At 37.9% G+C, this 15,019-nt stretch overlaps 2 protein-coding genes across 2 annotated transcripts in view; one reads left to right on the top strand and one right to left on the bottom strand.

Annotated features, from left to right (window-relative positions):
* Positions 1 to 12,731, top strand: part of TIMP4 (TIMP metallopeptidase inhibitor 4) — a 30,357-nt gene extending 17,626 nt beyond the window's left edge. The window contains exons 2-5 of the mRNA XM_058032201.1: positions 2,054 to 2,151; positions 9,658 to 9,772; positions 10,379 to 10,503; positions 12,171 to 12,731. Coding sequence (XP_057888184.1) covers positions 2,054 to 2,151; positions 9,658 to 9,772; positions 10,379 to 10,503; positions 12,171 to 12,368 — 536 coding nt within the window. The 3' untranslated portion in view covers positions 12,369 to 12,731. The remainder of the gene's footprint in view (positions 1 to 2,053; positions 2,152 to 9,657; positions 9,773 to 10,378; positions 10,504 to 12,170) is intronic.
* The window catches only part of SYN2 (synapsin II), a 194,082-nt gene that overhangs the window by 72,176 nt on the left and 106,887 nt on the right, over positions 1 to 15,019 (bottom strand). The window lies entirely within an intron of this gene.

Genomic DNA, 15,019 nt, shown 5'->3' with positions numbered 1-15,019 from the left:
GGAAAGCACTTTTGATTATCCCACGCTGAGTAGGCAGGAAAAGATTCCCTGCACATGAACCATGTTATGGCACTGGGAAAATAATGTTGTTTTCTCAGTCCTTTCCTTCAGAATTGAACAGACCCCTTAATGAGAAATCTTTTCAAATTTTTTTTAGGGATTGATGATGCAAAGGAGAGCATCTCAAAACAAAGCAGCACCATCCTAATTTGTGCCTTTCAGCAGGGCAGAGCACTCCCAGCCCACAGCCCTTGTCCCCTGGAAGGAGATCAGAGACTGCAGGCACACAGTGAATTTTGGGGTTGCTCACATCTGCAGATGATTAAAGAGATGCTGCCACTTTCCATGTTAAATGAGGATTTTAAAAGAATAAATTAATGCTTGTACTGAAAAGAACTCTCTCCTCCCAACAAGTCCAAAATGCTCCTCAAGAAGGTTTAATGGAGGGAGCATCCTGCTGGAGCCTGGAAGTTGCAGGCAACTGCAGCTTTAATAACAATTAACAGGTTGATTTTAATAATAATTTAACACCTTGATTATCCCATCCAGTTTGCTCAGCTAATTAGTGAGGAAATGGGAATTTTTCAGTGTTAGGTGGGACTGATCTCCACCTGGCTGTGTTTCAGCCTGGGTTTCCTATTCCTTTTCTTCAACTATAATATTAAATATGAAAAAAAATTGAGGCAAATCTAGTTTAAAAAATGGGAGTTTTAAAGGGGGAAAATGTGATTTGGATGTCACAAAACTTTGCTCTGCTCTGGCTTTGCCAGTGTCTGTCCACAAGCACTGAAATGCAAATCATCTCCTAGCTCAGCACAAACAAGAAGCATGAGAAATCTAATCTGAGTGATTATTTTCAGCCTATAATCCCATTCTTATCACACTGAAATCTCAGAAATAGATTTGTGTGTTGAAGCTGCTGTGGAGTTTCTCCCTAATTTTCACCAGTGGAGGCCTGCTCAAGACTCAGGCTGCTCTAACCCAGGAGCTGCAGCAGTGACCATCCCAAAACTGAGCAAAAATGGGGCTCTCACTAATTTAGGGGGATCAAATCCACAAAGGAATTTTGGCCATGCTCCATATTCTTAGAACCACAACAAAACAATGCTTTTTTATTCTCTTTAGCTTTGCCTGTAAAGGAAACATAGGCAATTTTAATTATTATTATTCATCTAATCCAGAAGATAAGAAATTGAATAGAAAAGAAATTGCTTTTGTTTTTCTGATGGTGCTTCCTGATCAAATAACTAAATTGAAGAGCAAAGAGGAAATGGGTATGTTCTGTTAGTTGTGCCAAACAAAATTCTGCTCAGCTGAAATCCAAGCTGTGTTCTGATGCATTTATCTTGGGGGCATCAAGCAATTCAGTCTAATTTTAGTATTTCCAAAGTGTCCTGGTGTATTTTAAACATCACACACAAGAGAGATGCCTCAGACAAGGAGAGGGGAAAAGAATCCATTTCTTCTTTCATAAAATATCATACTCTCCTTGATTAAAGAACAAGAAATGAATTAAGGAAGTAGTTGATTTCTACAGGTTAACACAACTAATGGTGTGCTCTGTTAAACCCCAGAAAAGTGAATATAAGATTATTCTTCTCATTTCATGCATTAAATCAATGTTTTCATCTTGCCTGGCACAGGCTTTCAGGGGTTCATTTCAAGTCTATTTATTGGCTCAACAATTCTGTAATCAACAGTCGTGTCCCTTTCCTCTGCTCACTGATTGTAATGATGGGTATTTTGTCAAATTTTATGGGATTCGAGTCTTCCAGAGATTTTGATGGACATCTTTTGTCAAAACTGAGTGGTAACATCAATCAGGTTTCCACACTCTTGGGAATCCACATTTCCATCACAGACAGCCCACTTACTTTTGTTTTCAGGAGCTCAGCTGGCACTCTTATGGTAAAAATCTTTCAAATCTACTCGTACCTGAAGTGTCAAAGCAATGCCAAAATCTATCAATACAATTTTTCATTTTTTCCTTGTAAAATTTGGCACTGCTCATGTGCATATAAATCTTTTTTTTTTTTCTCTCTCTCTTTTCCAGTGATCAGAGCAAAAATCTCCAGTGAAAAGGTGGTTCCTGCCAGCGATGATCCCCTTGATAGCCACAAAATGATCCGGTATGAAATCAAACAAATAAAGGTACATGGAACCACTCAGCTTTTTTGTAGTTCAATGCTGATAACCTCTGCATGTTTCAGCCCAAAATCATTTTTCCCAAAACGCTGGGAAAGCTGGAAAAGGCTCCAGCTGCCCCCACAGGTAGACCCAGATGGGTAAATCACAGGAGGGATTAAAAAAAAAGGGGAAAGAAAAGAAGAAAAGGAAATTTTTAATGAATTCTTAAATGTTAAGGATATAGACAAATTATTAAATTTGTCTATTTAATTAAAAAAAAAGGGGAAAGAAAAAAAGAAAAGGAAAATTTTAATGAATCCTTAAATGTTAAGGATATAGACAAATTATTAAATTTGTCTATTTAAATTAAAAAAAAAGGGGAAAGAAAAAAAGAAAAGGAAAATTTTAATGAATCCTTAAATCTTAAATGTTAAGGATATAGTCAAATGTTTCCTTACAGAAATAAATACATCAATGCCAGAGAATTCCCTTTACTCCCTTTACTGGCACTTCAGTGTTCTGCTGCTCCTCTGCAGCACCTCAGGAGCTTGAGAGATATTCAGGAGGATTTTGCTAAATAATGATTTTCAGGAGGGTATTTTTGATATTTGGGAGGTTTTTGGTAAATAGTGATATTTTGATGAAGAATTTTGCTAAATAATAATATTCAGGATGGTTAATTTTGATATTCAGGAGGTTTTTGTTAAATAATGATATTTTTGATCAAGAATTTTGCTTAATAATGATATTCAGGAGGGGATTTTTTGATATTCAGGAGTTTATTTTCTTAAATAATGATATTTTGATGAAAAATTTTGCTAAATAATCATATTCAGGAGATTTTTTTGATATTAAGGAAGTTCTTGCTAAATAATGATATTTTGATGAAGAATTTCACTAAATAATGATATTCAGGAGGGTGGTTTTTTTGATATTCAGGATTTTTTTTTTTTGATGTTCAGGAGGTGATTGCTAAATAATGATATTTTGGTGAAGAATTTTGCTAAATAATGATATTCAGGAAGTGGTTTTTTTTGTTTATTTATATTCAGGAAGTTTTTGCTAAATAATGATATTCAGGAGGGTTTTTTTGATATTCAAGAGTTTTTTGCTAAATAATGATATCTTGTTGAAGAATTTTGCTAAATAATGATATTCAGGAGGGTGTTTTTTTTAATATTTAAGAGTTTTTTTGCTAAATAATTATATTCAGGAGGTTATTGGTAAATAATGATATCTTGAAGAAGAATTTTGCTAAATAATAATATTCAGGATGGTTAATTTTGATATTCAGGAGGTTTTTGTTAAATAATGATATTTTTGATCAAGAATTTTGCTTAATAATGATATTCAGGAGGGGATCTTTTGATATTCAGGAGTTTATTTTCTTAAATAATGATATTTTGATGAAAAATTTTGCTAAATAATCATATTCAGGAGAGTTTTTCGATATTAAGGAAGTTCTTGCTAAATAATGATATTTTGATGAAGAATTTCACTAAATAATGATATTCAGGAGGGTGGTTTTTTTGATATTCAGGATTATTTTTTTGATGTTCAGGAGGTGATTGCTAAATAATGATATTTTGGTGAAGAATTTTGCTAAATAATGATATTCAGGAGGGTTTTTTTGATATTCAAGAGTTTTTGGCTAAATAATGATATCTTGATGAAGAATTTTGCTAAATAATGATATTCAGGAGGGTGGTTTTTTTAATATTTAAGAGTTTTTTTGCTAAATAATTATATTCAGGAGGTTTTTGTTAAATAATGATATTTTTGATCAAGAATTTTGCTAAATAATGATATTCAGAAGATTTTTGCTAAATAATGATATCTTGATGAAGAATTTTGATGAAGGAATTTGAAATAATGATATTTAGGAGGGTTTTTTTATATTCAAGAGGTTTTTGTTAAATAATGATATTTTGATGAAGAATTTTGCGAAATAAGGATATTCAGGGGGATATTTTTGATATTCAGGACGTTTTTGTGAAATAATAATATTCAGGAGGTTTTTTTTGATATGCAGGAAATTTTTGCTAAATAATGATATTTTGATGAAGAATTTTGCCAAATAATGGTATTCAGGAGGGTATTTTTCATATTCAGGAGGTTTTTTGCTAAATAATGATATCTTGAAGAATTTTGCTAAACAATGATATAATTATATTCAGGAGGTTTTAGCTAAATAATGGTGTTTTGATGAAGAATTTTGCTAAATAATGATATTCAGGAGGGTTTTTTTTTATATTCAGGAGGTTTTTGCTAAATAATGATATTTTGATGAAGAATTTTGTTATTTGTGATTTTAAGGCACCAAAAATGTGCTTCATTCTGGGAGTGGTGTCATCACCAGGGTTTGGAGAATTCCTGATCTCCTGTGCCCTGAGTGTGGCAGCTGTGCATGATCCAAACTTTCACAGGGTCTCCCCACTCTGTTCAGCTCCAATAAGGGAATATATTCATTAATACAAATTGACCCCAAGGAAGTCACCAGCAAACTCCCACTGGCGCTAAAATGATCGTGATGATGATAATTAAAATGATCATTTAACCTTTTTCTGGAACACACAAGAAGTAGGTGATCTCTCTGAATTAAAATGTGTGAGTGTGCACACATTTTAATTCAGAGGTGGATTGGTGGGTTGGTTTCCAAGGTAGTTTCATCTCTCATTTTTCACTGAATATTATTTTATCATTTTTGCACTTTTCTATTTACTGGGAATACCTAAGAAGGTCCTTATGCATGGCTACATGGTTTAAAAAAATATTCCATCATTCAAGTTGTATCCACTGATAGAATCCCCTCACAGGAGCTTGAGTAGGAAGAATCTTTGCTAAACAAAAATATCTCAAAGTATTCACAGGGATGGTTATCATACCATTGGTTATTACAAACCTCTTGGTGAGGTTTTACAACAATTTCAACAAATCAGTCTTTACCTTGCTAAAACAAACCCCAAAGCTGTCACCATCTGCCGCTTCCCATCCTCTTAAATGTTAAGGATTTATTCGAATGTTTCCTTACAGAAATAAATACATCAATGCCAGAGAATTCCCTTTCCTCCCACTGGCACTCCAATGTTCTGCTGCTCCTCTGCAGCACCTCAGGAGCCTGAGAGAAAAGCAAATCATCTCCTACCCCAGCACAAACAAGAAGCATGAGAAATCTAATCTGAGTGATTATTTTCAGCCTGTAATCCCATTCTTATCCCACTGAAATCTCTGAAAGAGATTTGTGTGTTGAAGCTGCTTTGGAGTTTCTCCCTAATTTTCACCAGTGGAGGCCTGTTCCAAACTCAGGCAGCAGGAACAGGAGTTTATTTAATTCCAAGTCAGCCAGGCCTGGACAAAGCAGAGATGGGTTTTTTTAGGAAAGATCCTCTACATCATCACACACAACACTCTTTTCCTGACCCAGAGATGGGGCAACTGAGAGGCATTTAAAAAACTTTTATTCAATTTAGACTAACAACAGAAGGGTTGTGATAACCGAGACCCCTCAAATCCTTCCTCCTGACCAGAGAGAACTTAGGACCAAACCTTCCCCTTCCTCAGGACCCAGCTCCCTGCTCCAAGAAGGGAGGGATTTTGGGAAAGGAAGGATTTTTGGTGGGAAACCAGGAGCTCTGTGAGCTGCCCACCCTCGGTGCACCCAGTGTGGCACCAAAATAAACCCAGCAAGGCAACAGTGCCTGATGAAGCCCACAGGAACCTGTGACATCCAAGGGATGTAACAGGTGAAAAGTAAACAACAATTAGTCTGCTGAGCAGCTGAGCTCAGAGCAATAGCTTGAGCACACCATGTCTCACCTCAGGTGACAGAATTTTAAAGAATTTAACTCCACAGTGAGTGTGAAGGGTGAGGATATCTCCTCTGTCCACCATTCCAATCTTCTCTCAAATGCTGCTGCTGGTTTCTCCTGGTGCCCTGCAGGCCCACAAGCTGCAGGGTCCTTTGGATGTTCAGTGGCCCTGAGCACAGGGCTCTGGGTAACCCAGAATTCACAGAATTCACAGAATCACTGGGCTGGGGAGACCTTCAAGGTCATCGAGTGCAGCCCAGCCCCAACACCCCAACTAAAGCCTGGCACCCAGTGCCACATCCAGGCTTTGTTAAACACACCCAGGGATGGGGACTCCATCCATTCCAGGCCATTCCAGAACTCTATCCCCTTTCTATGAAAAACTTTTCCCTGCTATCCAACCTGTATTTCCCTTGGTGCAGATTGAGGCTGTGTCCTCAGTTCTGTCAGTGCTGCCTGGAGAAAGAGCCCAGCCCCAGCTGAGCATAGGCCCCTTTCAGGAGCTGTGCAGCGTGATGAGGGCAGCCCTGAGCATCCTTTTCTCCAGGCTCAGCACCCCCAGCTCCCTCAGGGGTTCCTCACAGGGTTTGTGTTCCCAGCCCCTCTCCAGCCTCGTTGTCCCTCTGGATGTGCTCAGTGTGCCAAGGTCCTTCCCAAACTGAGGGGCCAGAGCTGGGCACAGCACTCGAGGTGCTCTGCATGCCCAGGGTGGGGATAACAGAGAATTTGCTTTATGTAACACAGCAGGGAAGAACAGAGCCTCCAATCATCTCTTCTGAGCTGTAAAATGCATCAAAAATTAGCACCAAAATTCACAAAAATTATCACCTCAGTGTGAGTTTTGGAGAGGGCTTTTAGACCACTCAGATATTCACACTTTCCTCACCAATTGTGCCCTCTTGGAAAGGGAACACAGAGCCCTTGGAGGTTTTATTTGACTGTAACATTCTGCACAATGCTGCTGTTTCTCTGCTTTAGTGCTCTGTTGAGCTTTTCCATTAATGGGATGGCTTAAATTCTGTTTCTCTCATTTTAAATCCAGTGCATCAGGCTTAGCATTAAAATGTTGCAATTCTAGATGGAAATATTAGAGATAATTTTTATATTCATTTTCAGAAATCAAAAAAAATAACAATGAGGCTTTCATTTTTTTAGCAATGGGTCAGCATGTCAAGAAGCCATAAATGTTTTCAATTACTGTTCTTTTTCTTGCAATATTTACAGCATTATATTAAAGAGAGAAGATAATATGTGATATATATGCATTAATTTGTAATTTTATTAATATTTCTTAATATTTTTGTTACTGACTTGATCATCACACTCATTCTAAAATCTTCAAGCAAAGCCATGTGCTGGTGCTGGTCCCACCCCTCAGGAGCACAGGGATGATGTCCACACAGACTTTAGGAGCAGGGTCACATCTCTCCATCCCCCAAATCCTCACCCTATTTTCCTGTTCCAATAAAGTCCCACCAGGACCACGCATCATTCCAAAACCAAACCCAACCACCTTATCCCTCTGCAGAGAAATATCCATGCTTTCAGGGAAGGGAGAATATGATTGAGGAGATTAAATATGATTTACTGAGTTAAACACAAGATGATAATCTTTAGAATTGCTGTAACAATTATATAGGTAGAGAAATAATCTGAAAATGCGACCAAAAAACCTGCAACAAAACAAACATTAAACTCATTTAAATATTAACTAAATCCCCATTATGCATTGCTGCGGATATTTAGGGAAAAAACCCTGCAACAAAACAAACATTAAACTCATTTAAATAATAACTAAATCTCCATTATGCATTGCTGTGGGTATTTAGCGGATTTATAGCTAAATCAAGGTGTGCTGTCTGCACAAAACCTCCAAAATTGAGGCCAAATCTGAGATATCCATGGAAAATCTGTTCCCTACCAGGCCCTGAGGGTTTCTGAACGTGGACAGAGCTTGGGGCAAAGTTGACCTGCACACCTCCCTGCACAGACACATTTCCCCCTTCACTTTGCACATTTTCTGTGGTTCCCACTGCTGCTTTGGCCAGGGTGCCAGTTTGGGTTGTGTTCTGGTCCGTCTGGGCCTGTTTGTTTTATTCCCCAGAGCATTTCAAATCCCAGCTCATATTTTTGGATCGGCCGCGCGGTGACAGCGGCCTTGGCTTCCTTCCCCCCTCCACAAACAAAGCCTCAGAAAAACCAACATATGACCGAGTATTTTCTAGTGGCCTGCGCTGTTTAAACCCCCTGGGAGGGCCCGAGGAACACAAACACATTTTCCAGGGACAGCAGCTGCAACTGGCCGAGCTGTGAGGCCCTGCCATTGTCCCCAGCTGCCAGCACGTGGCATGATGTCACCAAGGCTGGCGGTGGCACACGAGGTGATGACAGGCACCCAGCAGCACCTTGGACACTGCTCGGCTTGTTTGCATCTTTTAGTGCCTCGTTTCTCGTCTCTTCTCGGGGCTGAAGCTGCTGGTTAAGCCTGGAAAGGGTTTTGATCCCAAATCTCTCGGTTTTGATCCCAAACCTCTCCGTTTTGGGGCTGGCAGGGTGGGAATCCTGAGGGGTGGGCGAGGTTTTCCAGCAGTTATTTGAGAAGGTGCCATGCAGCTGCGTTTCTCTTCAAAGAGAAAAGCAAGGCACAGCTTCCCAAAGAAACTTCTGGGAATGGCAGCTCTGAACCTCAGAGAAAGAGAAAAAACCAGTTCTTATCTCATTTACCGCTCCTGTAGTTGTTTTAAAACAAATTTTTACTCCTGTCTCATTTTAAAACAAGCAGAATGCATTGTGGAAGATTGTTTACCTGGAAAGAATTAATAATTAGATTCTGGTGTGAGTGTTTTGATTCACTGAATTGAATCCAAGTGTGTGTGTCAGGACTGTTGGCTGACAGTCACAAAATCCTAAACAATTGAGTTGAGTGCTCGCTTAGATTCAGTGTAATAGAGTACAAAATAATGTTATTATAGTATAAAATAATATAGTATAATAGTATTATAGTATGAAATAATATAGCATAATAGTATAAAATAATATAGCATAATAGTATAAAATAATATAGTATAATAGTATAAAATAATATAGTACAATAAAGTAATAGTATAATATAGTATAATATAGTATAATAAAGTAATTAATTAAGCTTCTAATTAGATATAGTCCTTCTCATCTTTCTCCCCTCATCCCTGCATTTCTGATGGTCCCACTGGTGAGAATTTGGGATATGGAGAATCACTCTATTTTAGTGACCAAAAATGAAAACAATGCTCAGGAAATGTTCAGTTCCTCAGCACATTTGGTGTCCCAGGAGACCCCAACAACTCGACTGACCAAGAGAAAATTCCCCAGAGGAATACACTGAGAAATATTTGCATTTTTAGTCAGGGTGATTGCTGTCTCTGCATTGCTCTTTGAATGGAATATGCCACTGGAACATGAACTGAAGAGAAAGTTTTAACAATCCATGAAATACGCTGAAAAAGCACATTTTAAAAGCTATAATTTAAAAAATCAAGACCTACTTAATTCCCTTCTAAAACTCTTGGATGAATTTCGTTAAGTGCAGAGGAAAAGTCCAGTTCTTGGTGTTTTCTCACATTAATTCAGACTTTGGAGCCTTCCTTAAAGAGACTCACCCTGTATCTCTTCCAGCTCTTTTTTACAATTGTTTTTTTCATGCTTGTTTTCCACTGCTGACTCTGTTTCTGATCATTTTCAGATGTTTAAAGGCTTTGAGAAGCTCAAGGATGTCCAGTATGTCTACACCCCTTTTGATTCATCACTCTGTGGAGTGAAACTAGAAGCCAACAACAAAAAACAGTATCTTCTAACAGGTAAAATGGAGCAAAAAAAAATCAGTGTTCCTGGGGATTCAGAAGGGGCTGCTTGGAGTGAGTTTGCTAAAATATGCAAAGGAATGCATTTATGTACTAAATACAAACACAGCAGGATGTAAAAATTGTGTTCAGCTCTAGTTTTAGTGTGACCTGACACATTTTCCACCCTTCCTGCAGCACTCAGAGCAGCTCCAAAGGAAGGGAAGGTCAATAATCAGTAAATAGAAGGAATTTTGATTCAGTATTTTCCATTATTATTTGATTAAAAACAACAGTACTGATTTTCCCAGGAATGCAAAGGTGCATAACGAGAAAACTACAGATGTTTCTGGACACTCCTAAAATCCAGTTTAACTGCATTTGCATCCACCCCTTGCTGGCAGACTACCGACATCTTTAGAAAAAAATATCCTTTTTTAATCTTTTACATCCATCCAGCATGCAATTAGGAGAACATTCTCTCTGTTATAATTAAATTAATTAAAAAAAATTAGATTATGACTAATTTGGTGCAATTAGTTAAAAGCTCAAGGTGCTCTTCCACTTCTAATATTTAGAAAACACTTTTATTGCTTTGATTTTTTTGTGTTTTCCATACTGCAGGCCAAATTTTAAATGATGGCAAAGTGCTGATCCACTTGTGCAACTACATTGAGCCGTGGGATGATTTATCCTTGTCTCAGAAAAAGAGCCTGAACCAGAGGTACCAGATGGGCTGTGGCTGCAAGGTGAGTGCTGGGCACATAAATGGAAATAAACAGCATTTATTTCTATTTTTGAGAATAAACACCTGTTCAGAAGAAGCTGCAAGTCTGACAGTAATTTCAGACCTGATAAATGTAAATTAGTCATGGTTAATCACATTTTTGAGAATAAAGCCCAGGTCAGAGGAAGCTGCAAGGTGAGTGCAGAGCAGATAAATTTAAATAAGCACCGTTTATTCCCATTTTTGAGAATAAACTCCAGTTTAGAGGAAGCTGCAATGTGAGTGCAGAGCAGATAGATGTAAATTAACAGTGTTTATTCACATTTTTTTACAATAAGGCCCAGGTCAGAGGAAGATGGAAGGTGAGTTCAGTGCAGCTAAGTGTAAATAAACACAATTTATTTGCATTTTTGAGAATAAACCTCACTGAAAAAGAGGCTGCAATGTGAGTACAAAGCAGATAAGTGTAAATAAACACTGTTAATTCCCATTTTTGAGAATAAAGCCCAGGTGCAAAGGAAGCTTCAAGCTGAGTGCAGAGTAGATAGATAGATAGCAGAGAAATATGTAAATATCACATTTTTGAGAATAAAGCCCAGGTCAGAGGAGGCTGCAAGGTGAGTGCAGAGCAGGGAGATGTAAATTAACATAGTTAATTCACATTTTTGAGAATAAAGCCCAGGTCAGAGGAAGCTGCAAGGTGAGTGCAGAGTAGATACAGGTAAATAAGCACCATTAATTCCTGGTTTTGGGAATAACCCCAGTCCAAGGGAGGCTGCATGGTGAGTTCAGTGCAGATAGATGTAAATAAACACATTTTTGGGAATGAACCCCAGGTCAGAAGAAGCTGCAAGGTGAGTGCAGAGCAGATATATGTCAATAAATACCATTTATTCCCATTTTTGAGAATAAACCTCGGTTCAAAGGAAGCTGCAAGGTGAGTGCCGAGCAGATAGATAGATAGCAGATAGATATGTAAATATCACATTTTTAAGAATAAACCCCAATTCAGATGAGACTGCAAGGTGAGTGCAGCACAGATAGACATAAACAAGCCCCGTTCACTCCCATTTTTGGGAATAAACCCCAGTCCAAGAGAGCCTGCAAGTGGGTGCAGAGCGGGGAGATGTAAATTAACATTGCTAATTCACATTTTTGAGAATAAAGCCCAGGTCAGAGGAGGCTGAAAGGTGAGTGCAGAGCAGATAGATCTGAATAAACACTCTTTTTGAGAATAAACCTTGGTTCAGAGGAAGCTGCAAGGTGAGCGCAGAGTAGATACAGGTAAATAAGCACCATTAATTCCCGTTTTTGGGAACACCCCCGGTCCAAGGGGGGCTGTAGGGTGAGTGCAGAGCAGATAGATGTAAATAAACACTTTTTTGGGAATAAACCCCTATTCAGTGGAAGCTGCAAGGTGAGTGCAGAGCAGATAGACGTAAACCAGCACGGTTAATTCCCATTTTTGGGAACACCCCCAGTCCAAGGGAGGCTGCAAGCCGAGTGCAGAGCAGATAGATGTAAATAAACACTTTTTTGGGAATAAACCCCCATTCAGAAAAAGAAGAGGAAGATGCAAGGTGAGTGCAGCGCAGATAGACATTAACAAGCCCCGTTAATTCCCATTTTTGGGAACACCCCCAGTCCAAGGCAGGCTGTGGGGTGCTGAAGGCCGGCTTGTCTCCCCAGATCACCACGTGCTACTCGGTGCCCTGCTCCATCACGGCGCCCAACGAGTGCCTGTGGACGGACTGGCTGCTGGAGCGGCGGCTGCAGGGCCACCAGGCGCGCCACTACGCCTGCATCCGCCGCAGCGACGGCACCTGCAGCTGGTACCGGGGCGGGCCGCCCCCCGAGAAGGAGTTCATGGACATCAGCGAGCCCTGAGCGCCCAACGGCCCCTCCAGCACCGCCCTGGGAGGCTCCTTCCATCCCTCCGGCCCAGAAACCAGCACCGCGTCCCCAGAGGGCCCGTGGGGCTGGCACCGCTGCAGGGCGAGGGACAAACCTCCTGCAGGCACCTGCTCTGCTCTGTTATGCTTTGCGCAGAGGGCTGGCAGCGTCCTCCAAGGCACAACAAACCCCCTTCTTGCCAATACGAATGTACGAGAATAAAATTTTTCCAGAATTTTGCCAATGCGAAAGTTTGAGAACAAATTTTGCCGGAATTTTTCTCCAATTTTGCCATTATGAATGTTCAAGAACAAAAATTTTGCCAATATCAATGTTCGAGAACAAATTTTTTGAGAATTTTGTCAGTTTTGCCAATATGAATGTTCGAGAACAAAAATTTTGCCAGAATTTTGCCAATACAAATGTTGGAGAACAAATTTTGCCAGAATTTTGCCAATACGAAAGTTCGAGAACAAATTTTTCCAGAATTTTGCCAATACGAATGTTCGAGAACAAATTTTGCCGGAATTTTTTCCAATATTGCCATTATGAATGTTCAAGAACAAAAGTTTTGCCAATATGAATGTTCGAGAACAAATTTTTTGAGAATTTTGTCAGTTTTGCCAATATGAATGTTCGAGAACAAAAATTTTGCCAGAATTTTGCCAATACAAATGTTGGAGAACAAATTTTGCCAGAATTTTGCCAATACGAAAGTTCGAGAACAAATTTTTCCAGAATTTTGCGAATACAAATGTTCGAGAACAAATTTTTCCAGAATTTTGCCAATATGAATGTTCGAGAACAAATTTTGCCGGAATTTTCTCCAATATTGCCATTATGAATGTTCAAGAACAAAAATTTTGCCAATATCAATGTTCGAGAACAAATTTTTTGAGAATTTTGTCAGTTTTGCCAATATGAATGTTCGAGAACAAAAATTTTGCCAGAATTTTGCCAATACAAATGTTGGAGAACAAATTTTGCCAGAATTTTGCCAATACGAAAGTTCGAGAACAAATTTTTCCAGAATTTTGCTAATACAAATGTTCGAGAACAAATTTTTCCAGAATTTTGCCAATATGAATGTTCGAGAACAAATTTTGCCGGAATTTTCTCCAATATTGCCATTATGAATGTTCAAGAACAAAAATTTTGCCAATATCAATGTTCGAGAACAAATTTTTTGAGAATTTTGTCAGTTTTGCCAATATGAATGTTCGAGAACAAAAATTTTGCCAGAATTTTGCCAATACGAACATTCAAGAACAAATTTTTCCAGAATTTTGCCAATACGAATGTTCGAGAACAAATTTTGCCGGAATTTTCTCCAATATTGCCATTATGAATGTTCAAGAACAAAAATTTTGCCAATATGAATGTTCGAGAACAAATTTTTCGAGAATTTTGTCAATTTTGCCAATATGAATGTTCGAGAACAAAAATTTTGCCAGAATTTTGCCAATATGAACATTCAAGAACAAATTTTTCCAGAATTTTGCCAATATGAACATTCAAGAACAAATTTTGCCAGATTTTTTTCCAATTTTGCCATTATGAATGTTCAAGAACAAAAATTTTGCCAATATGAATGTTCGAGAACAAATTTTTCGAGAATTTTGTCAATTTTGCCAATATGAGTGTTCGAGAACAAAAATTTTGCCAGAATTTTGCCCATAAGAACATTCAAGAACAAATTTTTCCAGAATTTTGCTAATATGAATGTTCGAGAACAAATTTTTCCAGAATTTTGCCAATATGAATGTTCGAGAACAAATTTTGCCAGGATTTTGCCAATATGAATGTTCGAGAACAAATTTTGCCGGAATTTTCTCCAATATTGCCATAATGAATGTTCAAGAACAAAAATTTTGCCAATATGAATGTTCGAGAACAAAAATTTTGCCAGAATTTTGCCAATATGAACATTCAAGAACAAATTTTGCCAGAATTTTGCCAATATGAATGTTCAAGAACAAATTTTGCCAGGATTTTGCCAGAATTTTACCAATATGAATGTTCAAGAACAAAAATTTTGCCAATATCAATTTTCAAGAACAAATTTTGCCAGAATTTTGCCAATTTTGCCAATATCAATGTACAAAACCAAATTTTGCCAGAATTTTGCCAATATAAATGTTCAAGAACAAATTTCATGAGAATTTTGCCAATACAACTGTTCAAGAACAAATTTTGCCAGAATTTTGCCAATACGAATGTTCGAGAACAAATTTTGCCGGAATTTTCTCCAATATTGCCATTATGAATGTTCAAGAACAAAAATTTTGCCAATATGAATGTTCGAGAACAAATTTTTCGAGAATTTTGTCAATTTTGCCAATATGAATGTTCGAGAACAAAAATTTTGCCAGAATTTTGCCAATATGAACATTCAAGAACAAATTTTTCCAGAATTTTGCCAATATGAACATTCAAGAACAAATTTTGCCAGATTTTTTTCCAATTTTGCCATTATGAATGTTCAAGAACAAAAATTTTGCCAATATGAATGTTCGAGAACAAATTTTTCGAGAATTTTGTCAATTTTGCCAATATGAGTGTTCGAGAACAAAAATTTTGCCAGAATTTTGCCCATAAGAACATTCAAGAACAAATTTTTCCAGAATTTTGCTAATATGAATGTT

The sequence above is a fragment of the Melospiza georgiana genome, chromosome 11 (assembly GCF_028018845.1).
Source record: "Melospiza georgiana isolate bMelGeo1 chromosome 11, bMelGeo1.pri, whole genome shotgun sequence".
In the NCBI taxonomy this organism is placed as follows: Eukaryota; Metazoa; Chordata; class Aves; order Passeriformes; family Passerellidae; genus Melospiza; species Melospiza georgiana.
Note: the sequence above shows the minus strand (reverse complement) of the source record. Positions and strands in the feature narration are given on the sequence as shown.